The following is a 26,512-nucleotide window of genomic DNA, read 5'->3' on the forward strand; positions in this document are numbered from 1 at the left end:
CGATTTTCTAACTTGTGTACGCGCTGACTTATCAAAATAAATATTAATAGAAATATTGAAACGAAAGTGTGGGCGCCAACGCGCGGTAAACAGACCAAACTGACGCTAAACAGCTTTGTAACGGAGCTTAGAAGAATCGTGACCAACTCTTGCGGCGTACCGATAGGAACTAAAACTCAATCACGACCGTGATTTGCTGTGTTTGAACCAAAATCGTCATTATGAGTCAGACTCGCTAATGCACGAGAAGGGGTTAATGAAAACAATAATTACAACGAACTCACGAGTTTGTCGATGATGGATACCAAAATATTGCAATGACTGATTTTGACACTAAAGTCGAATGAAAATTTCTAGCAAAAAGCGATGTTTGGACGGTTTGAGGGAAAACTGTTATGTGGATTGCAAAGAAACTCGCGCAAATCTCGAGAACTAAATTCGTGGGACGAATCGTAATCACAGCCGGAGGCCTTGGCACGTGCAGAACGTGACAATCTGCGCGAGTTATGTCGTCCCGTGACTAGCGTTAGTGGTATGCTGCGAATATGACTCACCTCACGGAGCTCCTTGATCTTTAGGCCTCCTTTGCCGATTATGCATCCAGCTTGGCTCTGGTGCACCAGCATACGCACGTCGATCTCGTCGCTGCCGTGTCGAGATCCATTCTGAAATCATTTCGAACGTTCAGCATGAAACGTCTCGTGTTTTGGGTATCTAACTGATCCTCTTAAATTTCCACCGCCATTCCGGCGTCCCTCGTTCGTAATACCGCAGAGCTTGTACCAATAGCAGGGTGTTTCGCGAAAGGTACGAAAATAATCGGAGAGAAAAATTGCATGGCTTTTTCGCTGGCCAATTTAAGGGTTCGTGACTGGGCGATGCGATAAGAAATAAAGATTGCTTTCTGATCCTTTTTGTCAAACGTTTTGGACGAGAGGACGAACATTTACATTTACCGGATTCTATTTGAACATCTTGATTTCCGTTCGAGTAAAAATCAACTGAAATAAAAAAAAAATGTTAAAAATTTTTGAAAAAAGATTGACCAAGTGATTTGACTGCAATATTTATAATAAACAAAGTGTAACAAGATTTGTAAAAAAAAAATAGAAAACTGCTCGAAAACCCATTTTCTATTTCACGAAACACACTGTACGCACAGTATCGATAATTTGATTCTCCTTGTTTGGAATTTGTGTTTTCGTGGCGAGGTACTTGGAGCCATTTTGTCGAAAATGAACATTCAGTATCAATCTTTCCAACTAAACATCTTAGGTACCTCTGAACCGGAAGACCACGAGGGAAACGGTTTCCAATTCGCAACTTGTCAACGAAGTTGCGCAAAAATCAATGGACCTTTCGCTGTTCGATTACTCGTCTTCCCGGAAACTAACTCTTTGAACGTTCGACGTTAGAAGAAAATAAAGGATTGAAAAATAAAAATAAAAAAAGGCACAGTCTCGAGCAACGAAGTAAGAAACGCGTGAAAAGTCTCGCGGATCGTGTCATTTCTTTTTCCCCCGTGTGATCCTCTTCTGGTAGCAACACTCACCTCCTCGAGATTAGGTACGACCTCGTTCAACACCTGAAGAACGGTGGTCAGATCCGAGCTGATGGTAAGCACCCTAGAATCAGAAAGACTTCAACAATTACTCAGGTCCTCGGTGGCTGCGCGATTACGTGCTACAGGTTGCCCTTCATTTTTCTCTCGCATAATTAACCCACATGGAGCCCTTCCTCTCCTTCGTCGAAAATAAGCCGCGAACGGAAATTGCGTTTGCTTTGGCACCAATAGAACCTGGTTCCAGTAAGAACGTCGATCGAAAGAGCTTTTTCGTCAATTTGCACAACTTGAGATCGCAGGGACGATTAAAATTATTTAAATTAACAATTTTATATTTTTTCGAACAACAGTTTTGAATTTAATTCGTTTAGAAGAATACAGAAAAATATGTAATATATTATTTCTTGTAAGCTGATATTTATCTTTAAAGGGTGAGAACTACTCTCAAAGTTATGGATATTTTATTATGTCTTTCGAAATAGAATTTCTTAATTTATTAATGCTTGATAAATCTATAGAGCTATACTTGTAAAAAAAAACCCCCCATCATACACAAATTATAAAATTTTGTTGACGAATTTCATATCTATTTGGACCATGAAATTTAATTATGAGAAAGTGAACTTTTAATGTTGTCTTTATTTTCGATATTTTACCATTTAAAAATGCCTGATTTTAGCCTAATTCCCTCGATCGCAAGTGGCACTAATTTCTCTGGAAAATTTAAGCGACTCTCTGCACCCCTTTCGGTCACAAACATCAGCAGCCTGCCACCCCCTCGAATGAAATATTATCCCACGAGGAAATTTCTCGAGGGGGGGTGGGTTCAGAAGGTAAATACGGAACTTTTCAGTTCGTGGGGTGGAAATCAACACGCGGGCGACTCTCCGTCTGCTCCGCCGTTATTTTCTCCGCTCGTTCTTTTTAATGGCCTGCGCCGAAACTGCGGGAAAACGACGTCTCGTTTCGCCTTTTTACCTGTCACGACCATGGTAACCGATATAGCAGCTACAACAGCGATCCAACGTTCGTGAAATTCGACCATCGAAACGTTAAAAACTTCTTTTATCGAGCCTAAATTACAGAACGTTTTGCTAAGCCAGTGTTTCCCAAAGCGACATGTAAGCGATAAATATTAAACTCGAATATTTTCTTTCCGTGCAAGGAGAAAGAAGGAAAATTCTATTTTTAATTAAACATTATTGAATTAACGAAAAACGTTATTCACGAAATTTTCTTATCACTACCCACTAGAATGTTAAGTTATTTGTCAAGTCTTCTAGTTTAATAAACACTGTTTCGATACATTGACATAATATTACTACTAGCTTGTTATCCCTTACGTGATGTAACGTCTTTTCAGGAGATGCTGTTAATTACAAGTGATTTAATATTACATCCATTAACATGGATTACATCATAATCTACTGCCGGTTGATTACCAATGACATAATATTACGTCCCTTCAAAATCTAATTTTATTTTACGTAACATCTTAATTATTACATGTGACGTAGTATTACGACCCTTTTCACAAAATAATTGCCAATTCTCTATGACGCAATATTACGTTACATCGTATCCACAAAACACCCTACGAATCCCCAGGAACTATATTCTTCTGAGTTTTACCCTCGAACGATAAATCGATTTCAAAGTTAGTCGATCGCTAATAGAAGTCGGCGAAATCTCTGTTGTTTCACGCGATGGAATTGTTTTTTCAACGAACTGTAAAAACGTCGAGGATTCGGTGTAAATAAGTTACAACCGTTTCTCGGTTGCAATGTTTTCGTTCATTTTTCAAACGTCGATAAAATAATAAAAGAAACGGACTCGTATTTCCGATGCAATTTCGCTCGGTGCATTCGAGGGGGATAGAATTGCACGGATTTTCCCCGCAGCTTTTCAGATCAAGCCACTCGATCGAACGGATACCGAGGAGTAATCGAGAGGCTACAGACGTTAATCAGCAACTTCTTATCCGGCTTTCTTTCCTGCTAATTATTTTTTTACCGCGAAGGAGAGGACGGCGAGAATCGTACGGGGATTATTCGAAGCAACTTCGAATTTCAATCGACACGGCGCCGGTGATCTCTGTTGCGATCACGAGAGTGCTCGAAGGAAACTGAAAACTGCGTATCGATCACAGGGCCAACCCCCCAACCTCCCCCTTTTGACCCTCGTTTCCTCGGCGAAGTCGGCGTGCCTCGGGCGGCCAATAAATTCTACGACGATTTATCAACTTTACGATGTTTCGAAGTGTTTGGTCGAACGTTCGAGTCGAGATTAAAAATTCATCGTACATTTTGCTGGACGCAATATCGTCTCGAGTACTTTTATTTAGAAATACTTGGAAATCTTGTAACCTGTTATTGCTCGAGAAACGTTCACGCGACGCCTGGTTTGTAATTTTCAACGTGCGGAATTTAATACTGCGAATAGTATATCGGCGCAAATTGAAAACTAAAATATAGTTGGAAAAAGAGGCTTTTAAAAATACGATAAAAACGTTTATATTTGCAACGAATTGATGCTACGATATCGTGTTGTGAATTTTGTTGTTACAAGTTTCGATTACGTAAAATCGTCCGACTTATTATCCGCCCTGGCGCTCGACAAAACTGGAAAACACGCACCGTTCCAATCGAGCACTGTTCGTATACGTGATCTCCTCCATCGTCGAAACCTTTTTAACACACTGTTCGATCGTCTTCGCCAGAAGACATCGATTTCCACGCCGAACCAGCGAAACGAACGTGAATGATCATCGCTCTCGAAGAGCTTCGACGATCGCGTGATTATCGGTTACGCGTTTTAACCCTCGACTGGTAGAACGGGCGTCGAAACGCGCCCCTCCCCACAAGAAAAACAAAGATATTTTTCCAAAGCGTCGCGTCCAACCGACGACAACGATCGTCCAGCAGAACCCAGCATGCTCCGTTGCATTTCGAGCGTGTAAGCTCAACAGCCAAGAACAATAAGTCGAATTTATTGTCTGTCGGCGATCTCTTCCATCGATTTCGCAGCGTACGGTTTCGTAACGAGTTAATCTAGCGTTGACACGAGGACAGTTACGTGCCCGTTTAGACGATTTGTACGTCTCGCCTGTTCCGTTGGCGTCAGATTAAGCCCAGCTATTGGAAAAATATCATCGTGGCCACTACCAGCCGAGGGTTAATCACGCGTTTCACCTCCTAACTATCATCGGACTTGGCCCAATGATGTACACCACGAGGGAACAGTTTGTTAGTCGGCGACTAGTAAACCGTAAAAGCGGCCATCACCAACTACTCCTCGTTATTTTGCCCAGGTTTAGCAGTCACACAAGCTGAAACGAAACGGATAGTCGTGTGTGTGTTTGCTAGACGGACGGTCGAAAGTCATCGCCTCGAGGACGAGGCTGACCTATTTTTTTTTTTCTTTTTTACGGGACTTTCACGGACTTCGAGAAAGAAAAAATGAAAAATTATATATGAAAATTAAAAAAAAAATCGAAACAAAAATAAAAGAAAAAGAATGACGATGACTCTTTGGAAAAGTTTGGGCGCGAAGGTTCGACCTGGAGAGGATCGGAGGCCACCCAGGCATAATAAGGTCTCCGACGCGTGGATCGTCGGTCGTAACGGAAAATTGAATTAATTTGTCCCTCGTCGGAGACCTGACAGAAAGCATGGACGCGTGCTGAGGCGATAAGAAAAACCGTTCCTTTCTCGTGGGTTTGTTTAAGTCTGCTTCGAGCATGGGCAGGTGTAGACTGTTGCTGGTTAGAGACGATGGATCCGATTAGATCTTACAAGGAAACCTACCGAAGCGTTAACAGCCGATTCCGGCGAAACTTGATAGATTTGTAGAATCACTAAAAATATCCGACACGTGCCTCTTTTATCGATCTAGGCCGACGAAGCTCGAGAATGAACAATTAGTAACGTAAATACTTTATTTATATTGGCCAGAGTAAAATTTGAGAACTGTTTGACCAGCAAAAGAATTCGTATCGAATAAGTTTAGTTCACCTAAAAAAATGCAATAAATGAGTATTTAACGCTTCGGTGTGCATTGCATTGTCGGATCTATTCTTTCACACTTTCGATCATTTATCGAAGCGGGAAGGCGTTAAGAGACTGATGGAAATTAATTCCGTTCGAATCGATCGAGTCATTGAATCTATCTAAAACGAAAAACAATGCAGTATTCTCGTCAGTTTATAAACACGAGAGAATTTCGATTCGAAATTAATGAAATCCAACGCAAAGCTGTCGCAGTAATTCTCCAAAGTTTAATTTATTAATTGCCTTTGTATATTTGTGGCTAATTAGAAGACCGAGCTGTTTTAAAATTATCGTGCGATTTTCTACGAAAAGAGGACAGTCACGTGCGCGATATCGGTGGGCTCCGGCGAAAACTTTTTCGATTAAATTCTCGAAACGTCCTCTCGCCCGCGAATAGAAATCGCATTAAGGGCAGCCCCGAGGACTTTTATAGTCGACGATAAAAAAATTTACGGCCGCGGCACGTGACGTACCAGAATGAAGATAAATTTCTTGTTAGCATCCTGGCGCGCGTGTGTCACGCGCCCGAAAAGGATAAGAGCCCCGAGCTGCTCGAAAGATATCCTAATTGCTCGAGTTTCAGGTGAAAAAAAAAGGAAAATGAAGCAATAAATCCTTCGTGCTGTGAAAATCAAATGGCGATCGGTAGACTGCGGATTCTATGCGTTCGCGACATGTATCGACACGAAAATAATAAAAAATTTTAATCAAAATGATATTAAACAACCTGTGTAATATAGAGAAATATATATAAATATATAAAATATAAATTGGTATACAATATCGGTGCTTTTAATTAATATAAAATGTATATAGCAATATTTTGTGTACATTTTTGAAAGAAACCTGTTCGATTGTTTTATTTAACACCCATCCGGTTCAGGATCATTCAATAAATCGTTGTTATGTCCAAATAAAATACACGTTGTTTCAATATCGTATTATTAGTATTTCATTATTTTTTAACGTTTGCATTCGCCAGAAATTAAAAAATCCGCAATATAGTGATCAAAATTAATAACACATGTACTCGATAAAAATTTGTTGAGAATAAAATTTGTAGTACTTAGCTACTTATTATGTCTGATCAGCATTTTCGTTTAACAGACATAGCAGAAAATATATACAGAAGCGAAGGAAGAAAAAGTTTAAAAATAAATTTGAAAAATCTCTCTTAAGAATACGCACGTTCTTTGAAGATAATTACAAACGATCAGTCGAAAAGTAATTTTTACATGTGATTTTTCACGAATTACTGTGATAAAAAAAAGCGAGAACAGAACGTATGTGCAATTAGTTACCTCGATCGATCGAACAAGTCTCATATTTCCATCGTTCCCGCGAATTCCCTCGGACTTCGCCCGCGTGACCCTTTCGATATTGCAAATTCGATGAGCCATCCCACCGCGTGCGGAAAACGCGCTTGGGCGTTCAATGAGCACAGCGAAGGTACTTTGGAAATGTGCACAGTATCGAAAGGGTTGGAAATTAGATCCCGTGTCCGCAACGTTCATCATCCCCGAAAGAAGAACGTGAACAGAGAGTAGCGTGCAATTGAACCTTTTCATTGCTGGAAGGACTATTGTTCATAAATACATATATGATATGCAATGTGAAACGTGCTCGAGAAGTTGTAAATTGATGGACCAAAGATCGAGACAAAGTGTTAAACACTAGGATAGATTGTTGTGTTAACCTCAGAAAGATTAGGATAAGGATGAATATACTGAATATACTGCTTTTTGACACAAAAGAATTTTGAAAAAGATTAAAAATTACTACAACTTTGTTTCTTTGTTTATTTCGTATAATCACAAGTCATTGATAAACTAAAGGTTACCAAACAATGATTCAGTCTTTCTAGGGTTAATTAATATTGCTAGAACTGTGTGTGAAATTATTGTAATTAGCACTTGGTACTCGATGCACTGATTTACCATCAAATTTCGACCTTGAATATTCGCCTAGCAAACTTGGAAGCTAAACAAATATTACTGCTAGTGCTCTAAAGAGATATCAAAATATGAGCACAGAGGTCCACGTACAGTTTCATCAAGATTCACGTTTCAACTGCTGTCTGATTTCTAAGTTTGATACATAGAAGTCTCAATGTCTACGCCAGTGTTTCTCAAACTGTTGGATTAGGATCAAAGAGCTCTCAAAAAAAGGAACAATAATTCCCTCATATTATTTTACAGTAAAAAAGAAACTAGAATTAAACAACTTTAAAATTTATACGAACTGAAATTTGTTTCTCTATTTATTTATTCTATTTATTCCACATTTCTATTCAAAATAATGAAAGACAGCAAACTGTGTGAGTTTCGCCCGACCAAGATGCAATTTTATATGCAAAAAAAAGCAACACGTGAAACAAAACTTTGTAGAGTGTTTCGTGTTCGAAGTATCTCAATTTGAAAATCTGTCAGGAACGCGTGATATTGAATACAATACGACTGGCGGTGTCTGTCCATAACTCACTCTTTCTACTTGCGCCACTGTCAAAGTCGTACTCTTATTCCACGCGCGCCTTATGAATATTCAAAATCGATTTTCTCGAAAACGAACCACCGTACGAACAAATTTTCTTTCACGTTCTCGGCTTATTTTTCGAATCATGGCGCGTCTGGAAAGGTGACGTGAAAAGATGAGTCGAAAATGTGGAATAAAATCAGTTTCGACAACTGTATTTGTCACCCTCCTGGTTACACATAATAGCTGAACGATGAAATCACGCTTCGAGAATAGATTTGAAAAACACACGCATCTCACGAAGATTTAAAGTACGGTTTAAAAATATATCAAAGAAATAGTAATTTATTTTCATTTTAGGTGGTCCTTCAACAACCTTCGTGGGAATACAAGGTTTGAGAGACCACTGGTGCGCACAATGATTTCGTACGATCGATAGATCGGCTGAGAATAGGTTCTGGTGACAGTTAAAAGAGATCTCGAGTATGCAGACTCGATCTCAGCATTCTCTGGCGTTTTGCAGCAATGAAAGGGTCAAACGAAACCGCAACACGCGTGCACAAAACAGGCCATTAATGACTTTCGACTTGCGGACAGTTCGTTAATTACGTCGGCAGGTGTCTGCCGGGACGACAGGGGCGTACCTAGAAAGTAAGCGTGATAATATCGACGTTAAGCGTGGAATCGGCACTGTCGCCACGTTCCACGGATTAGCATCCGTGTTAGCCACAACAAAATTAGAGAGACACAACGGTGTACAATCATATATCCCCGACATAAAACGCGAGTGTGGTTTTCTGCGAGTGAGTGTGGTGTCGGGCGTGTCGTTCGCGCGCGCGCGACGATCCGAGGTGAAACGAAAAACAGAGACAGAGAGACAGAAAAGAAAATCGCTCCAGAGAGAAGGACAGAAAACAGAGGAGTTCGGGATAACACGTCGGGCAAACAGGATAAGGATCGAGTTGTACGCTAAACATTTGCGAACCTGCATCCTCGACGAAACGAGGGGATGAAGAGGAAATGGAAGTTGCACGTATCCTCGGGTAAAATTCAAACTGAGAGATAATCGACACTGGATGCCAAAGGTTGTTTTCTCGATTACGAACTTTGGTCCTGAATGCGTTTAAGGACGAAATCTAGCCTCGAAAGACATATTTTTCCACGTTATATAGATCTTTCTGTACGAAAATAATAATTTTCAGATCCTAGTATAGTTGAATTAAAAAAAGAAATTTTTTCGTAAAAATTTGCAACTTTTAAAAGATCGAGAAACGCCTCATCTTTCGCGATCCAAGCTATAAGGAAATGTAAAGAAAAAAAATAGGTTCTCGAAAGTTTCAAGACTAGACTCTCCCCACACGCGGATGAAAAAGCGTCGTTTTCAGCGGATTGCAAAAATAACAGGAACTACGATCGACACTTTCTTCGCGTAGTCACCGCAGGAAGTCTCAGAAGTGCCGAGGGGAGTGTTCCTTCGAGCGGCAATTAGAAAGGAAACAAGAAGCCTCGGCAAGTTTTGCCAGCTGAGAGAAGTTTCGAGGAACGTTACTTTTCTTCGATGGAATGCTCGAACAGTGCCAGAAAGCAGTGCCTGGAGTCGCCTAGGGTAAGCTGCGAGCAAGATCAAAGTGCTCCTACCAACGAATCGGAGTTGAAAAGTCCTTGTGATCCTCTGTCTCCTTGGAAAGCTTATTTGATTTGATCTGTACATCGTGGAATTCTTTGTTCGAAATAATAGGAGACTTGGCTGGATCTAGACTTTGTGATATCAAGTCCATTTTGAAAAGATTTTTTGAGGTATCCTAGAAAACAGTTATTTGGACGATTTATGCTTGTTAAAATGAATGTAATGAATTCTTGCTTTACTCTATTTAAGCTCGAGCTACTCCTATTTCCTAGGAATTCCCAGGGCACTCAACTTTCAGATACTTGTACAACTATAGAATAAATCATAAAATAAACAGGCCTCCGAGAAAATAAAAAATGATTTGTAAATTCGATTCTAACGAAATTCATACTGCAAAGTAAAGATGCTATCAGAAACTAGTCACGCTTTTAATATCAATTTTCAGAAAACATAATATGGTTCTTCGATTATTTTAATTTAAGAGAGAGAAAAAAATCGAGGATCCATAAATTTAGCAAAATGCACTACGCCTTTGTTCTCGTCGCTGAGATCAGCCAACGTCGAAGGTACCTCGTATTCGAAGTCTGACAAATGCAATCTCCAGTAGAGTCTCATCAGTCATAATCATTCTTCATCGAGACGCCCCACTTCGCTCCCCGGGGACTAGACATTCTTCTTCGACGCTGGTCTCAATCTGGGCGCAATCCTTTCTATGGGAATTCTTGAAAGGGCCGTGACGGGAAGAGGCACCCGTACGGACAAAGAAAGAAGCGCAAGAAAGAGCCACGGTGGACCAGGCGCGATCTGTCCACTTTGCAGCAACAGTGAAAGCACGCTCGGGTCCCGGGGACGGAGATACGTACCCCAGGACACGCGAGAGAGGACAATGGAAGTATCCGCGGCCGGAGAACGGCGAAAGGACGCGCGTAGAACCGCGACAGGTGAGAGTCACGAGCGCACCGTCGACGAGGAAAATCTCGCGATGAATTGTTGCGCGATCGCGCTGTAAAGGCGACGTGGTCGAGGACACGGTACAGGGTTCACGGAGAGGCTGGTGAGAGACGAACGTACAGACACAGGCGATTAAGACAAGGCAAAGACAGACAGAGACAGGTACAAAAGTGAACGTTTAACAGAGACAGAGAGCTAGAGAGACAGCAAAACAGAATATACAAAGAATATAAGAGAAATAAGGTATAGAGAGAATAGAGAGAGAGAGAAAGAGTAGAGAAAGAGAAAAAAAAACGTCGCTGTCGTGTTTTTTTTCTTTTTTTTTGTTAAAAAACAGCACAGCGACCCGTAACATCGCCGCTTTAGGTATTTTGTAATTAGAGACAAAGAAAAATAAGACATTAAGTAGTGGTGTTGGTCATTACCGTTCGGGTCCGGGGCAATCGGGTACAATGATTGAGGCTTTGTACTGTCGGGCCGTGGTGGTTGGTGGTTGGTTCATTGGTGGTTGGTTGGTGGTTGTTGTCGATTGTTGGTAGGGCGGTCCATTTGCCGATCGAGTCAGGGTCCGTCGTTCCGGGCAGGGCAACGGCAGGGCAACGGCAGGGCAACACCAGGGGGGCAACGCCGGGGTTGGGGCGGGGCCAGGGCACAAACCATCAACCAAGTTAGACATCGCGTCTCTCACGGCTGGATTAATTCGCGGCTTAATCGTCTAAAAACCCCTTCTCCACCCGATTCCGCTGTGCACGAACGTCCGTCGAGGCCATCCCAACCCACCCCTAACGTCATCCCGTGCTTTCCCGTGTGTTTTTGGTCGATTCGGTTTGGAGAAATGTTTGCAACTCGCGGACGCGTTCGCCCGATGGATAACGATCGCGATAATTGGCGAATCGAAAATTTCACAGGCGTTTTCTTGGGCTGTCTGCCGAAATTTTTCATGGAATCTTATTTATTTAATTTGATTCGAACTATGACTTTTTCCGGGATTGCTTTTAAAAACGTTACTTATTAAGGAAAATTCCAGAGAAGGGTAAATCTATAACTCAAATTGTAAAAAACGGAAAAAGGAAATTTATAAAATATAGAACCTTTGTATATTATTTTGTTACGATTTAATTCATTTTATGCTGTTAAGGATTATTCTTATTGTAAGAATTAAAGAAGATTGGTGGAAGTTCCACGTTCCATTTACGATACTTCTGTCAACCCTCTCGTGCACAATGGCTTCCATACGAAGCATCAAGCTTTATTATACTTGACACTTGATTCTTTTTATGAGAATTGCTTTGCATGGTCACACATCGACAAAAAATGCACCTAGTAATTCTTACCGTAAAATGAACATTGGCAAATAATAAATTTTGAAAATGATAAAATGATAGAATACAAAATTCAATAAATCCAAATACCAAAATAACAAATGTAAACATTAAACATACAGTTACCGAAGTAACCGCGCACGAGAGGGTTGAAAAATCGAGCCACGTGCATTGAATATTTATTTTTTTAACCATTCATGGGCTTCCCTGCGACAGAATTCCACCGGGTGTCGTGATTCACGGCTCCGAAGCTCCAAGATTAATTTACGAACGTTCGACGGCGTCGTTTGAGAAGTGGTTTCCTTCGCGATCGCAGCGGGGCGAACGCGCCGCGAAACGTAGTTTGCAAATATTTCTCCGATGTCGCGCGAGTTTTCCCCGCGAATTCTTTTTAAAACGGCCGTCCTCGCCTCGTAGGAGAATTTCGGCCATGAGACTCCCCGAAGCGGCGCACGGATTCCCCGGTTCGTTTAACGACGGACTCGCTGCAGGGAGCACGCTGCAAAGGGGACAGCGTACGGTTAAAAAAAAAAAAAGTATACGTCCCTCGGAGAAATTCGATTTTCCCTGGAAGGCTTTCTCTATCTCTCGGGTACCTGGCCTTCCACCTTGGGGTGACGCAGGTGCGTTACCTGCGAATCTCAGCAGCGACGCGGCGAAAGTCCCGGGCGAACGAGTCGGCCACTCGGTGGCTGATTATTTACGACGCGGGGACAAGATCGAGGGAGAATGACTGGGGGCTTGCGTTCGGTTAATTTCAAGTTTCGCGCGCCGATGACACCGAACTGACGATCGCGACGATATTTACGACCGACCGTGGGCCTCGTTTGCAATTGTACTATTCCTCGTAAATCTTGATGCCCGCGTTCCCTTTGGCCGCGCGATCTTTCAAGCCTGCAACGACGAGGTCTGTTTCTACGAACCGAAAGCGTCGACGCGGTCTCGAGATTCGCGTTTCGACTCGATAGCTTCGAACGACGAGCTCGCGAGTATTCTTTGGCGATGGAAAACAATATTAGGAACGGATTGTTCCATGGGTTTTCTTTGTTTACGTTTCTGGGTAAAAATATGAAACGTTTTGGAATAACGTAAGAATATAACAAATTATACATCTGTGAATTGGCTATATTTAGTATTTTCTGTAACAGAGCCAATACATGGAATTTAAAATTCGGTAGGAAAATTAAAAATGATTTAACTTGTTTGACCACATAGAATTATATAAAATTGACTGAAATGTTTGGTATTATTAACACGATTCTTATGTTCTAGAATATTAGATAAAACCTTTCTTTTTGTTTGGCCCATCAATTCCTTTTTGGTGCAATTTTTATTCTGCGTAATTATCGTTTTTAAAAGGTATAAACACCAAAACAATTTCCAATGGTTTAGTGAGAATTAAAAGTAATTATTACTGTGCTCGAAAAATGATTTATTCAACTGAATAATTTGTAATATTCTTACCTCACGTTTGCATTTTAAATTGCGTATTCTGAAGAGGATCAACTTGAAACGTAAACAGGGAAAACTATACAGTATTCGTTCCAAATAGCTTTTCCTACGATCCAAAAATCACTCGCGCGATCCGCGAAAATTTAACGACGAACAGAAGTCACGTATCGTACGAGAAATTCACCGAACGCATACTCTCGGTCAGGTTCGCTCTATGTCATCCCAGAGTCCGCGAGTTCTCGTCTGTGTTTGAATCGTGTGAAACTTGCGATTGTGTCCCGGGCATTGAAAATGAACAAAAATAAAAATAAATAAAAGCAAAATACCAAACTGTGTGTACGACGAAGGCGTGTATATGATCGATAGATCTTTCATGGGTCGCTGGAAGACAGCCGCCGCTGCATCGAGTTCATTCGCAAACGTTGGTGCTTCGACGATCGAATCGAAACATGAGCTTAAGCGGAAGCAAAACGAGCGCGTTGGACGTGGTTCGATGGGAGCTTAAGCTCACGTTCGTTGTTCGTTCGAACCGCGAGAACCAAGTAACCTGCCTGACAAAACCGCGCCAAGGCAACGAAATCGTCATCGACTTCGCTAGATCCAACGATCTTGTGCGTGTATTAAAATACACGTGTTACGCGCGTGTGTCGCCGTGAAAATCATCACAGAGAACACGCGTAGACGGTAGCGTCCCCTCGTTTCACGCGAAGCATATTAAAAACGCGCGGATAAAAAGAAAAGAAAAAAACAGCGTCTTATTTCACGATTATTTAACTCTTCGACCGCGAACGTGATCGATTGCTTCGTACGCCTATGAGGCGTTTAGTGTGTTTACAGGGTGATTCCAGTAACTGGGCCAGGCTATAAATATTTTCTAAATGGAGAAAGAAGAAGCTCGTAGAGGAAAATTTTTTAATATTCATTGCGTTCTGTACTTTCTCGATATCCGGAAGAATTTCTCTTAATTCCTTCTTTTCGTGTACCTTTTACGCAGAGATCTAAGGATTTATGAAAAAGAATCGGATAGTTCCATTTTGGTGCGTTGATGCATTTGAGCAAACAAAATCGTAACACGGGTAGCAGAGATCATTAAATCGTATAAAATTTTCCGCTACGGCTCGTTTATATGTTCACTTAGAATAAGAGCTACAGTCTGGGCAAATATTGGAATTATCTACTACTGATAACGCAGTCGAAGAGTTAAGACTGAGCCCATTCCAACATACGCTATTACTTTCACAAGTTAACAGCGAAACAATTTATTATTTGAACCATTTAAGACATCGAATCTGTCGCGATAAATGGAATTATACAAAATTAAACACGCTAGCGAGAAGTCTATGTGTATTTTTGAAAGAATTCTTATTTAATGAAAAGTGCACGCATCAATTTAACCGAATAAACCGTGATACAAAGTACAAATATTTGAAAGAGAAATTTCAGGTTAAGAAATATTTGCAATTTTATTATCTTGAAAACTGTGAGAATTAAAATAAATGATTAACGTATGAAAATAACAGGTCACGTTGGAATACTCTAGAAACTTCAATTCTGAGTTTCGAAAATTTGATCTATTAAATTTAGGGTTTTGCCTGTGTTTAATGCACGTGAAATAAGAAACAATATTGAGAGACGCGTGTCAGTGTATTAATAACGCGCGTGAGAACGTGTGCAACCAGAATTTCACGATTGCACGTGAAACAGGAGACTCTACTCGCGACCGTAAAGTCGTTCGCGAGCTTCTTGCTCGCAGATCGTGGCTTCATCGATCATCGCGCGGGATAAGCGTTACACGCCTCGCATGCCTACTTTTCTGACGTTCTCTCGATCATTTGGTTCGTGCAGGGTGAGTCTCGTCGGCGTCTCAAGGACAGCAAAGTCAAAAAAAAAATCGACGTGGAAAACAATCGACGTTGCGCAACGGAATCGAGCGAGAACTACGCGAGCGTAAAGCCTGTTACACGCCCACGCGAATCGAACGTTCGTAGAACAAATAAAGTCTCGTTTTTCATCATGGCTGCCTTCAAATTTAACTCGAGAAATGGATTCGAACGAGTTGACAACATGAATTGTTCAACATTGATATCCTTCCAAGAATTTCACTCATCGATCTAATATAGAACAAGTTGAAAATAAATAAAAAATGTATGTAGTTATTAGTCAGGAATTTAAATTTTAATAAAATGTTTCTAATTTTTATGTAGAGTCACATCCAACTCGTATTCGTAAGCTATAATGGTGATTCACTATAAAGGAAAAAAACTTGATTCTTATGAATCGAAACATTTAAGGTTTTATGTTTGAATAAGATAAAAATAAAGTTTGTCGACGGTCATACCACGGTTGGGAACATGTTGGAGGTAAATAGGAAATATATAGGAGAGAATCTTCAGCTTCCACTGTCACAGAACAGTCTAATAACGCGTATTAAAAATACTAAAACTTTAGATGCGTGCAGTTCCGAAACTACTAGTGTTTTATTAATTATTGAGGTATCGTTAGAAGCGGTGAACCTTCCTCTTTAAAATGCTTTTTTGTTTTTGTCGATCGGACTTCCCGTTTCGGAGATATCGTAATTTATGTAAAAGGTAATTTTTCTAATTCGACTATCTCTGTCTTCGTCTAGCGCGTCGGACCTCCTTGTCGCACGTTGACCCATTGACGAGTGACTGAGTGACGTCACGTTTACTATTTACTACGGTCACGTGCGGTCAACGACCTTGACAAGGCCGTAGTAAGAATGTAAACAAACGCCTCGGACCCTCGTATCTCCAAAACTAGCCACCGCATCGACTTGAAACTAAAATCGCTATATCTCCGGAACTAATAAAGCTATCGACTCGTACAAACGCTCATTTTAAAGGGCATTTCATCCCCTATCTAATGAATGTAAAAACTATTATTATTTATGCTGTCTTCCATGTTTATTTTAACATTTACTTTGACACTACGCATCCAAAAAAGTTTCATCGATTCCTATTGATTATACGACTGGCGTTTGATAAAAATAAGAAAAACAAATTTCTCTTCATTCATAGTGAATCATCATTATAGTTATAATCATCGTCATACGAGTGGGAGTAACTGTATGTATATAAGATACTTTGGTAGACGCAGTTATCGAGCAGGCGCGAAATTAATTTCGAAGTTCAGAGTTTGGAAAATAATTAATTATCAAATCGAAATCAAAGACGTTCGGTTCGTGCTAGCGTAGAACAGGCTTTACTCGTCGGCACACGAGCCGCATCTTTAACCAAGCGTTCAGGGACAGACGCAATTCCACGCCCATGTGTTCCCTCGAATCACGATCGTTTCAGCTGCACATTAACCGATGATCTAAGCAATTCCATGGTGACTCAATAATGATTTAAAAGGAAACGAGAGAATTGAATCGAAGGAAACTTCCCCAGTTCAGGAACCAAATGCACGATGACGGCATTTTCGTACGTGTGTGGAATAATAGTTTCGACATCGAACCGTAAACTTTCATAAAAATTTCAGATCTCTTTTGGTATTCGTTTAAGTCACCATCGAATCGAGATTGCAGAATAACTGTAAGAGAACACGAGTCCACACACGTTCCAGAAATACGGGCATCTTTCCCTAACATTCCAGCTAATGGATCACGATCGATTGGCACGATTACGTCGACGTGCCAGATCGGAACTGTTCGCCTCTAGGATTCGCACGGGATTAGCTCGAGAACGGAGTAAGAAGCTCGTGAAAGTGAATCTTCCGTTGATCGTCGTCGATAATAAGACTGGCGACATTTCTGCGACGAGTCCACGTTCGCCGTTTCAACATTCATTCTCACGACCTTCTTTGGCCTAACGCTCGAAACGTTGATCTCTCGCCCTCTTCAGCGTCCCGTGTTTGCCATCGACGAGCAACACGGGACGAAACGAAGAAAACGAGACGACGGGAAACTATAATAAACGAACGGAAGATGCAACAGCTTACCTGACTCCTGAGTTTGGTGATATTCTGGCCACCCTTGCCGATTATCGAACCGGCTACCTGCAACAGAAAATCATATCTTCCTTTATTAAACGTGTAAACCGGGAAATATCATATTCAGCGTATTTTATTTAATTATTTTACGCGCCAAATGAAAATACAAGAGCAACACGTCCATAGGGAAAGTGTACCAAGCAAAGCGTGAGGGCAAAGTTTAAGCGAATAAGGCTGTTTTACAACATAATCCAATTAACATAATCCAATAAACCTTATACCGATTAAACATACTCGATGGACGTGTAGAAAAGTGAAAGGTTGAATATTTGAAAACCAGGTACAATTTGCAGCACATAAAAAAATGATTTTTTCTGAAATTCAATTTGATCGTGTTTTTACTCTAAACAAATTTGTACGTTATTTTATATCGAGTTGAGAAGTAAATAAAAAATGAATGCTTTGAATATTTTATTGCTTCGATCAGTACTATATATGTCTAAATACATTTACTATTCTCTAATCTAGAATATATTTTTGTACTGATATCAACACTAGCAAGAGCTACTCGTAAGTAAAATATGAAATTCATTCCTTGCTCGTAAAATAGAATGAAATATTTGGCTACGAACACATAGAAGTATAATTGTTCGTTTATTTTAATTTCTATTTATTAGAATAAAATCATTTCCAATGGCTCGAACGACCCATCGTCGTGCTCGAAACTCGCGAGAGGTACTTTAATTGCACGAGGCTGCGTATTTTTATTTTATAAAATCATTTGCTCAAGGATGTACAAAGTTTCCTGCGGTGAAAGTTCCCCAGAGGTATTCCGTAGTTCAAAGGCGAGGCGATTTTACGACCGAGGCGACACACCAGCGACACACACACGTTTTCACCACAGAATTTTAAATTTTATTAATTTTATTTATTCAAGAAAGCTCTACTACCGAACAAATAACTGAGACTTCTGTCGATCACACGTTTAAATTCACGCAATCGATACCTCGAATAACGTTCATTCGGAATAGTTTGAATTCTTGCCTCTTATCGCCGCGAAAAAGAAACGAACGAGTATAATACTTCTTACCTCACGTTCGCGATAAGATTAAAATCGTAGAAACTTTTCTCAACGTCTGAACGAAGTGTGGCGGCCAAGGCACCACATACGCCTTAGCCGTTCGAAGCCGCTACAATGTATGGTTGCACACGAGACGATGGTTGCACACGACACGATGGTTGCACACGAGACGACCAGAGCCGCGTGAGCCGAAAAGCCGTTGTCGTCGTCTCTGACCGTCTGTTGTTTTTGAAGGCCTCTTGGTACGGTGGCGATGATCGTACCAGAGAGTCGAGCGTAACCCGCACCACGAGTCACGTCGTTGTACGACAGCAACAATAAAATTGTGCGGAACGGAACAGAGCGGAGTCATTATCTTCCCGATCCCACATTGGTGACCCCGACGTGATCTCGCCGCGCAAGTAAAGTTTTTTTTAAGAAAATTTGGACATTTTTTGTATACGGACAATATTAGTTAGTGTAGAGAGAAGTTTTGAGGTATCCAATGTAACGTCGGAGACCACGAAATTCGGGTACATTCTCGGCGCGTTAGGTGCGCGACACGCCGCGGAAGTAAGAGACATTATCATGAATCCCCCGGCCGCGGATCCGTACACGACGCTAAAAAATGAGTTCATTCGCCGGCTTAGTGCGTCGCAGGAACAGAAAACGCGGCGGTTATTGGAACACGAGGAAATCGGGGACAGAAAACCGTCCCAATTTCTTCGTCACCTGCGCGGATTGGCCGGTACGGCTTTTTCGGACGGTGTATTGCGGACGCTTTGGATGGGCCGACTACCTGCTAATATGCAGGTGATTTTAGCCACGCAGCGGGACACCCCGCTGGATAAGGTGGCAGAGTTGGCAGACGCTGTTGCGGATACGATGACACCGCGGGTACACGTCACGGAGGCCGCGATTACGGGCGTATCTACATCCTGCCAAATACCCCCGCCGGGCCCGAGCATCGAGGCCATGTTAAACATTAAGATGTCGCAATTGGCTCTTTCCTTGAGGCAGGAAATTTCTGCCATCCGTGAATCCTTGGTGGACCAGGGGCAATCTTCCCGTCGCAGGTGGACCCACCGAAATCATCCAAACTCGCGCTACCGCAGACGATCTCTATCGCGATCGCGAGAGCGGCCCGCGGGAGGACAAATGGACCATCAAGGGAAATGCTGGTACCATTGGCGGTTCGGTCCGGCCGCGCAGAGGTGCGTTGCACCGTGCAATTGGAACGCCACGGATCAGGGAAACGACCTGGGGAGTCGTTGATGGCGGCCAGCGACACAAATCCAGCATCACGCCGCCTCTTCATCTTAGACAACAGCTCGAAGACGGAATTTTTAGTGGATACCGGGGCCGATTTGTGCGTTTTTCCGCGCCGCCTGCTAGGCGGATTGCGAGAAAGATCGGAGTACCAGCTGGCGGCGGCGAATGGGAGTGTAATTAACACCTACGGGACAGTGTCGTTAAACCTGCACCTCGGCCTACGACGGGATTTCGTGTGGCGATTCGTGGTTGCGGATGTTACAAAACCCATAATCGGGGTAGACTTTCTCGATCACTTCGATCTTATGGTGGACATCCGCAATCGTCGCCTCGTCGATCGGACCACGTCGTTAACGGTCCGCGGAACACGAGCCGAGGATGAAACGACGTCGGTGAAGACAGTAGCAGGGACTACCATTTACCACCAGCTCCTGATGCAGATGCCGGAACTTACACGGCCTAGCGGCACCCCGATGAGGACTACTCACCAAACGGTGCATTACATCGAGACAACCCCTGGACCACCCGTTTCCAGCAAGCCGCGGCGGCTTGCACCGGACCGGCTCAGGGCTGCCCAGAAGGAGTTCGACGCGATGGTGAAGATGGGCATCGCTTGTCCTTCGAAGAGCGCGTGGTCAGCACCCCTTCATATGGTTCCGAAGAAGGGCGAAGAAGCTTGGAGGCCTTGCGGTGACTATAGAGCGTTAAACGCACGGACAATTCCCGACCGATACCCCGTGCGTCACATTGAGGATTTTGCGCAACAACTGAGTGGCAAAAAGGTATTTTCCACAATAGATCTCGTCCGAGCTTATAATCAGATTCCGGTTGCGTCGGAAGACGTCGGAAAAACGGCCATTACAACGCCGTTCGGGCTTTTTGAATTCCCGTACATGTCGTTCGGGTTACGAAATGCCGCGCAAACATTTCAGCGCTTTATCGACGAAATTTTACGCGGTTTCGATTTTTGTTACGCGTATATAGACGACATTTTGGTCGCCTCAGAATCCCAAGCCGATCACCTGCGCCATTTAGAATTATTATTTAAACGATTAAAAGATTATGGCATTGTTGTTAATCCGAATAAATGCACGTTCGGACAGGAAGAAGTTAAATTTCTAGGCTATCGGGTAAATGAAAGCGGCACTCAACCTTTGCCCGGCAAGGTACAAGCCATAAAGTCATTTCCCCTTCCGAAAAACGCGAAGGATTTGAGGCAGTACTTGGGAATGCTTAATTTTTACCGCCGTTTTATCCCAGATGCCGCTCGCTTTCAAGCACCCTTGAACGACCTTCTAGCCGGCAATTTAAAGGGCAAGACCCTGATAGCCTGGACTTCGGAAGCGCGTCAGGCTTTCGAAAATACCAAAAATAGTTTAGCAAACGCAACCCTGCTTTCTCATCCTGCGGTCAACGCTCCATTGTCGGTTACCTGCGATGCTTCTGATTACACCGTAGGAGCTGTTTTACATCAGTGCGTCGGCAACGAACGACAACCATTAGCATTCTTTTCTAAGAAATTAGGATCTGCCGAAAAGAAGTATTCAGCTTACGACCGGGAACTACTTTCTATCTATTTAGCAATAAAACATTTCAAACATATGCTCGAAGGCAGACATTTCACGATTTTTACAGACCATAAACCCATAACTTTCGCTTTCAAACAGAAATTAGATAAATGCTCTCCTCGACAATTCCGATACCTAGATTACATTGCGCAATTCTCTACAGATATTCAACATATTTCCGGTAAAGACAACGTCGTTGCCGATGCACTGTCCAGAGTGGAAACGGTTAACCACTCGATTAATTTCGAAGAATTGGCAAAATCGCAAGCCCAGGATGAGGAGTTGCAGCGGTTGTTGAATAGCGAATCTAGCCTGCAATTACGCAAAGTCTCGTTGCCTGGCACGTCTTCCGAAATTTTTTGCGATATTTCGACTAAGAATGTAAGACCTTATGTCACCCCTCCTTTCCGACGTGCAGTTTTTAATATGTTACATGTATTATCACATCCAGGTATTAACGCGACGATCAAGCTCATAACGCAACGTTATGTTTGGCCGTCGATTAAAAGAGATGTTCGCACGTGGACACGTTGCTGTATACCGTGCCAAAGATCAAAAATTTCCCGTCATGTGACTGCACCATTGGCTACATTTGTTAAACCTTCTGCGCGATTCGAACACATTCATTTAGACATAGTAATTTTACCGGTGTCCGAAGGTTTCAGGTATTGTCTGACCTGTGTAGACAGATATACGCGGTGGCCGGAAGCCTTCCCCATGGTCGATCAGGAGGCCCAAACCGTAGCTCGAACCTTTTATGACGGTTGGGTAGCGCGGTTTGGTGCTCCCGTACGGATTACCACCGATCAGGGTAGGCAGTTCGAATCCAAATTATTTTTTGCGCTGAACAATTTAATTGGATCCACACGCCTTCGCACAACGGCGTATCACCCAGCGGCCAATGGGATGGTAGAGCGTTTTCACCGACAGCTCAAGTCGGCTATAAGGTGCCACGGATCCGACAGGTGGACAGAAATACTTCCGACGGTTCTACTCGGTATTCGTTCCGCCTGGAAAGAAGACCTCGGCGCTACCTCAGCGGAATTAGTTTATGGCGAGCCATTAAGATTACCGGGAGAGTTCTTGTCTTCGCATTCAGCGGAAGGCACAGAAAATGCTTCCGATTTTACTAATAGACTACGCAACCATTTTTCTAAATTGAGTCCCTCTAATGCTTCACGCCATTCCGTTAATCGTACATTCGTTTTCAAAGATCTTAGCAGTTCAACACATGTTTTCATCCGAACAGATTCAGCCAAAACTATTTTACAACCCGCTTATGAAGGTCCATACGCCGTAGTGCGCCGAGGCGAAAAAACATTTACAATAAACATTAGAGGTAAGGAAATAAATATATCAATTGAAAGGCTAAAGCCTGCTTATATGCTAGCAGAAAACAGACCGGATCCCGTGAGCATAGAAAATCAGCCGGTCACACAAACAAACGTACCTGACAATGCGCCGGTTATACAGCAACGTGTCACGCGTTCAGGTAGACGCGTACGTTTTCCCGAGCGATTTCAAATTACGCGGTAGTACTTAAGGCTTGCGCATTATTATAATAAGTATCATATACCATTTATTTTTTTCCATCACTTTTATGTACTTTCATGTATTTTTAGGTATTACGTATTATATATTAAACTCCATGTAAATTCCTTTTTTTTTCAACTCTGTTCAAATACTGTAATGTAAATCTTAGTTAGGATAACGTATTTTATATAATAGAGTAAATGGTAGTGGTAATGTAGTCGGTCAATTTTTCGTAATTGTGCCAATTACTGGCAGGGGGGTAGTGTGGCGGCCAAGGCACCACATACGCCTTAGCCGTTCGAAGCCGCTACAATGTATGGTTGCACACGAGACGATGGTTGCACACGACACGATGGTTGCACACGAGACGACCAGAGCCGCGTGAGCCGAAAAGCCGTTGTCGTCGTCTCTGACCGTCTGTTGTTTTTGAAGGCCTCTTGGTACGGTGGCGATGATCGTACCAGAGAGTCGAGCGTAACCCGCACCACGAGTCACGTCGTTGTACGACAGCAACAATAAAATTGTGCGGAACGGAACAGAGCGGAGTCATTATCTTCCCGATCCCACAGAAGAAATATAGCCACGAGGCTTCGATACGTTCGTTTTTTAATAATTATTGTCTACGAATTTATATATTCGTAAGGAATACTAGGTAAGGAATACGATGTTGTTCACTTATAATTGAACAACGTGCAACATAGGATTCAGTGATTCTAACGAGCCGGAAAATGGGACGATTTTATCGCGAATTAAATTGGCTGTGTTACAGATACGAAAGGGACGAGGAAGAAAACAAGAGGGCATGTATCATGTAATTTCGAGTCGACCTCGACACGCAGGCCCATCGAAGGGTTTAATTGCGACGCGTGTCTCATTTCAATTTCTTCCTTTTTCGTTTCTCACAAAAGGCAATCAATTTTCGCGGAGCAACGCGAATCGTGGGCGGAGAATCTCGGCTCAGAAACGCGTCGGAAGGTCGATCGATTCTCGAATGGGTGCAGCGCCAAAGTTACAGCGATCAAGAGCGAGTTTTTCAACGCTAAAATAGTATTTATACGTAGCTAGAGGCTTATTAAATTCTCATAACATTTACACAGAATCTTAGCAAATTAATATCAAGTGCAGAAATCGATGAAGAAGAAATAACCATACTGTGCACCTTTTTAAAGAAAAAGAGTAGGATAGAGCATTGACCTGAAAATCGAATTAAAATTTTTAAATTGCGAACAAAGAAAAATTTAAGCTTCTATACTGAGAGATTTCTTTCAAATTTTTTATGCTTTTATTTTCGTGAAAAAACATTTTTCTAAAGGGAGGTAACAAATTTGGAAACTGTTGAATCGTAACTATGAATTAATAACTTGAAAGAAAATTATTCGACTTTATCGCCATTCGAATATCATTTTCTGCGATTTACTTTTGTTTACACTTGTTTGCTTCGCTTATTTCGTTACGTTTCGATCGAAACCACTGCGTAGATTTACCATGGTCGACCAGAGCGAATGGATCCGCTTACAAAAGAAACAATTCATCGTCGATTTCAAGACCGACCGACCCTGACACCGGCAGCCATTTTCACGGGGGGATCTCGCGATTAAACGCACGACAAGCGATCGATATTGTGCCGGATCGGTGGCGCGCGACCGTCTCGATCACGATCCAGATCGATGAAGACGAAATCGAGGGACGATCGGAACCGACAGGCGGAACCGCGGCGAATCGTAATCGCGTTTTGAAATTTTACGAAAGAGACAAGCTGCGCGCGTTCGTTATTGCGTGCTCTTTTGTCCGTACCTTTGTTTGTACTTTTTTTTGCGAGGGTAGGATGACGCTGTACAGCGGGGAACAATGATGACCAATTCAGATACGCGATCAATCGGCAAAAATTTTGATTGCACAGCGGTATTGTGTATCGCGCAGGAATTTTTTTTTTTTTATTCCCGATCAAAGGCGGAGGCGGTCGGTTCGAATGATTTCGTTTCGCGTATTTGCGTTCCAGCGATCAAGATAAACGAGTGGCATTGCGAGTCAGACATTTATTCATCGCGTAAAGAAATAACCAAATTCCGAATCGCCAGGTTTCTTTTTTTATCGAATTAAACGCGTTACACGATGGATGATAAAATTCGATTGGATTGCTTTGGGTTGTCTTAGACCGGAATTCAATTTGAGAATTTTTATAAATTATTGCTTACGAGATTCCTGAGAAAGAGTATACTTTTTGCGAAGGTTTGAGAGAACAATTTTTGGTTTGAAAAATGAAATTAATGGAAAACATCGATATCGACAGACACGTAGAATTAAGTGGAACGGATGATTCGATGGAATTGCACCGAGAGAGAGTGTCCATTTCCCAGCGGAACATCGGACGTGGTTGTGTCTATTTCAGGAAATTTCCCCGGCAAAAGAAAGTCGAAGGAATCCCGATAACAGTTCGTGGCGACAATAACCGGAAGAGAACGTGCTACCACAGCGAGGTTTCGCGTACCAGTCAGCAAACTTTTGCTGATACAACGCTATACGCGATAAAGAAACAAGTGAAAAACAGAAACGATCGCATGTGGGAAACGGAACGCAACTGCAGAGACACGCAGATTGTTCGCAGGCCTTATCTGGCTAGGAAAAAAAATGGCTGAGAAGGTTCTTTCGTGATTTTCCTCGGATAATCGCGAGGAAAAATTATTGCAAGAACGAACGATTGCGGGGGGGAGATCGTTATCCCTGCCTACGGTCACACACGAATTGTTTTTCTCAATTATTATAACGAAGCAACGCAGGTTCGCGGTACAAACGCGCTGTACTTAAACAATTGCAGAGATAAAAAGAAACTTTTGCAACAAGAAAAGGGATAATAAATCTACTTTGTCGAACGGATAGTTTTTAGACAGCCTTCGTTAACAATTCCGAGAAGTTTCTTTGGACATTATCAAAGTAGTCGGACATGGGAAAGTACTCGAAGCAGTTTCTCCAGAAGTTAGAAAGTATTCTAAGCAGTTTCTCCCGCTTGGTTGCTAAAAAATTTGCATAAGACACGAATATTGAATTTTCGCGAGAAATTTAATCCTTCGATCGCTAGTTTCTTTCCTTTCTATGAAGACTACTTTCGTGATTGGATAGATGGACGTCGAGTCTTACCTTGCTGGGGATCAGAAGACGAAGTTCATCGTCACCCTGTCTGTAACGCTTGTGAGGACTTGTTGGTCCTCCGGAACCTGTCATCGCGCCTGCATCAGCTTCTCTCTTCATTATTCCTGTAACAGAAAAATTAGTCGATCGTTCAATCCATCTGAACGAGTTCGAAAGGACTTAAACTTTTCGCGGGGTCAGATTACTTTGTTAGAAACGTGCAAAAGGTCAGGCTGACGTTCAGCAGCATTCTAAAAACGCGTTCACGTTATATCATTTAAAAAATCGATGTTATATATTCCTTTCGCGTTACAATATTCGAAATAAATTAAAATAAATAAGTCAACAAATGTCTACTTTCATCCAACAGTCTACAACATAAATATTCAATGCAACAATACGAAACGTATTTAGAAAATAATTTTATTTTTACTCCAACTTTTCCAACAAGAGGGTTATCACAAATTTAAGTTAATAAATAGCTAAATCAACCCTGTTTTCACCCCCTGTCTTTGTCAGAACGTCTACCATAAGTACACCTTCTCATTTTCGAGTAACATTTGCT

At 42.1% G+C, this 26,512-nt stretch overlaps 1 protein-coding gene across 7 annotated transcripts in view; it reads right to left on the bottom strand.

The window, feature by feature from the left end:
- The window catches only part of LOC122396918 (heterogeneous nuclear ribonucleoprotein K), a 149,742-nt gene that overhangs the window by 44,196 nt on the left and 79,034 nt on the right, over positions 1 to 26,512 (bottom strand). For all 7 annotated transcript variants that reach the window (XM_043395688.1, XM_043395691.1, XM_043395684.1 and 4 more), the window contains 5 exons: positions 25,957 to 26,072; positions 17,398 to 17,454; positions 11,089 to 11,132; positions 1,553 to 1,625; positions 555 to 665 (listed from right to left, as the gene is read on the bottom strand). In XM_043395688.1, coding sequence (XP_043251623.1) covers positions 555 to 665; positions 1,553 to 1,625; positions 11,089 to 11,132; positions 17,398 to 17,454; positions 25,957 to 26,067 — 396 coding nt within the window. In that variant the 5' untranslated portion in view covers positions 26,068 to 26,072. The remainder of the gene's footprint in view (positions 1 to 554; positions 666 to 1,552; positions 1,626 to 11,088; positions 11,133 to 17,397; positions 17,455 to 25,956; positions 26,073 to 26,512) is intronic.

This window comes from Colletes gigas, unplaced genomic scaffold, assembly GCF_013123115.1.
Source record: "Colletes gigas isolate AHSC1104 unplaced genomic scaffold, ASM1312311v1 Colletes_gigas_Sc00008, whole genome shotgun sequence".
Lineage (NCBI taxonomy): Eukaryota > Metazoa > Arthropoda > Insecta > Hymenoptera > Colletidae > Colletes > Colletes gigas.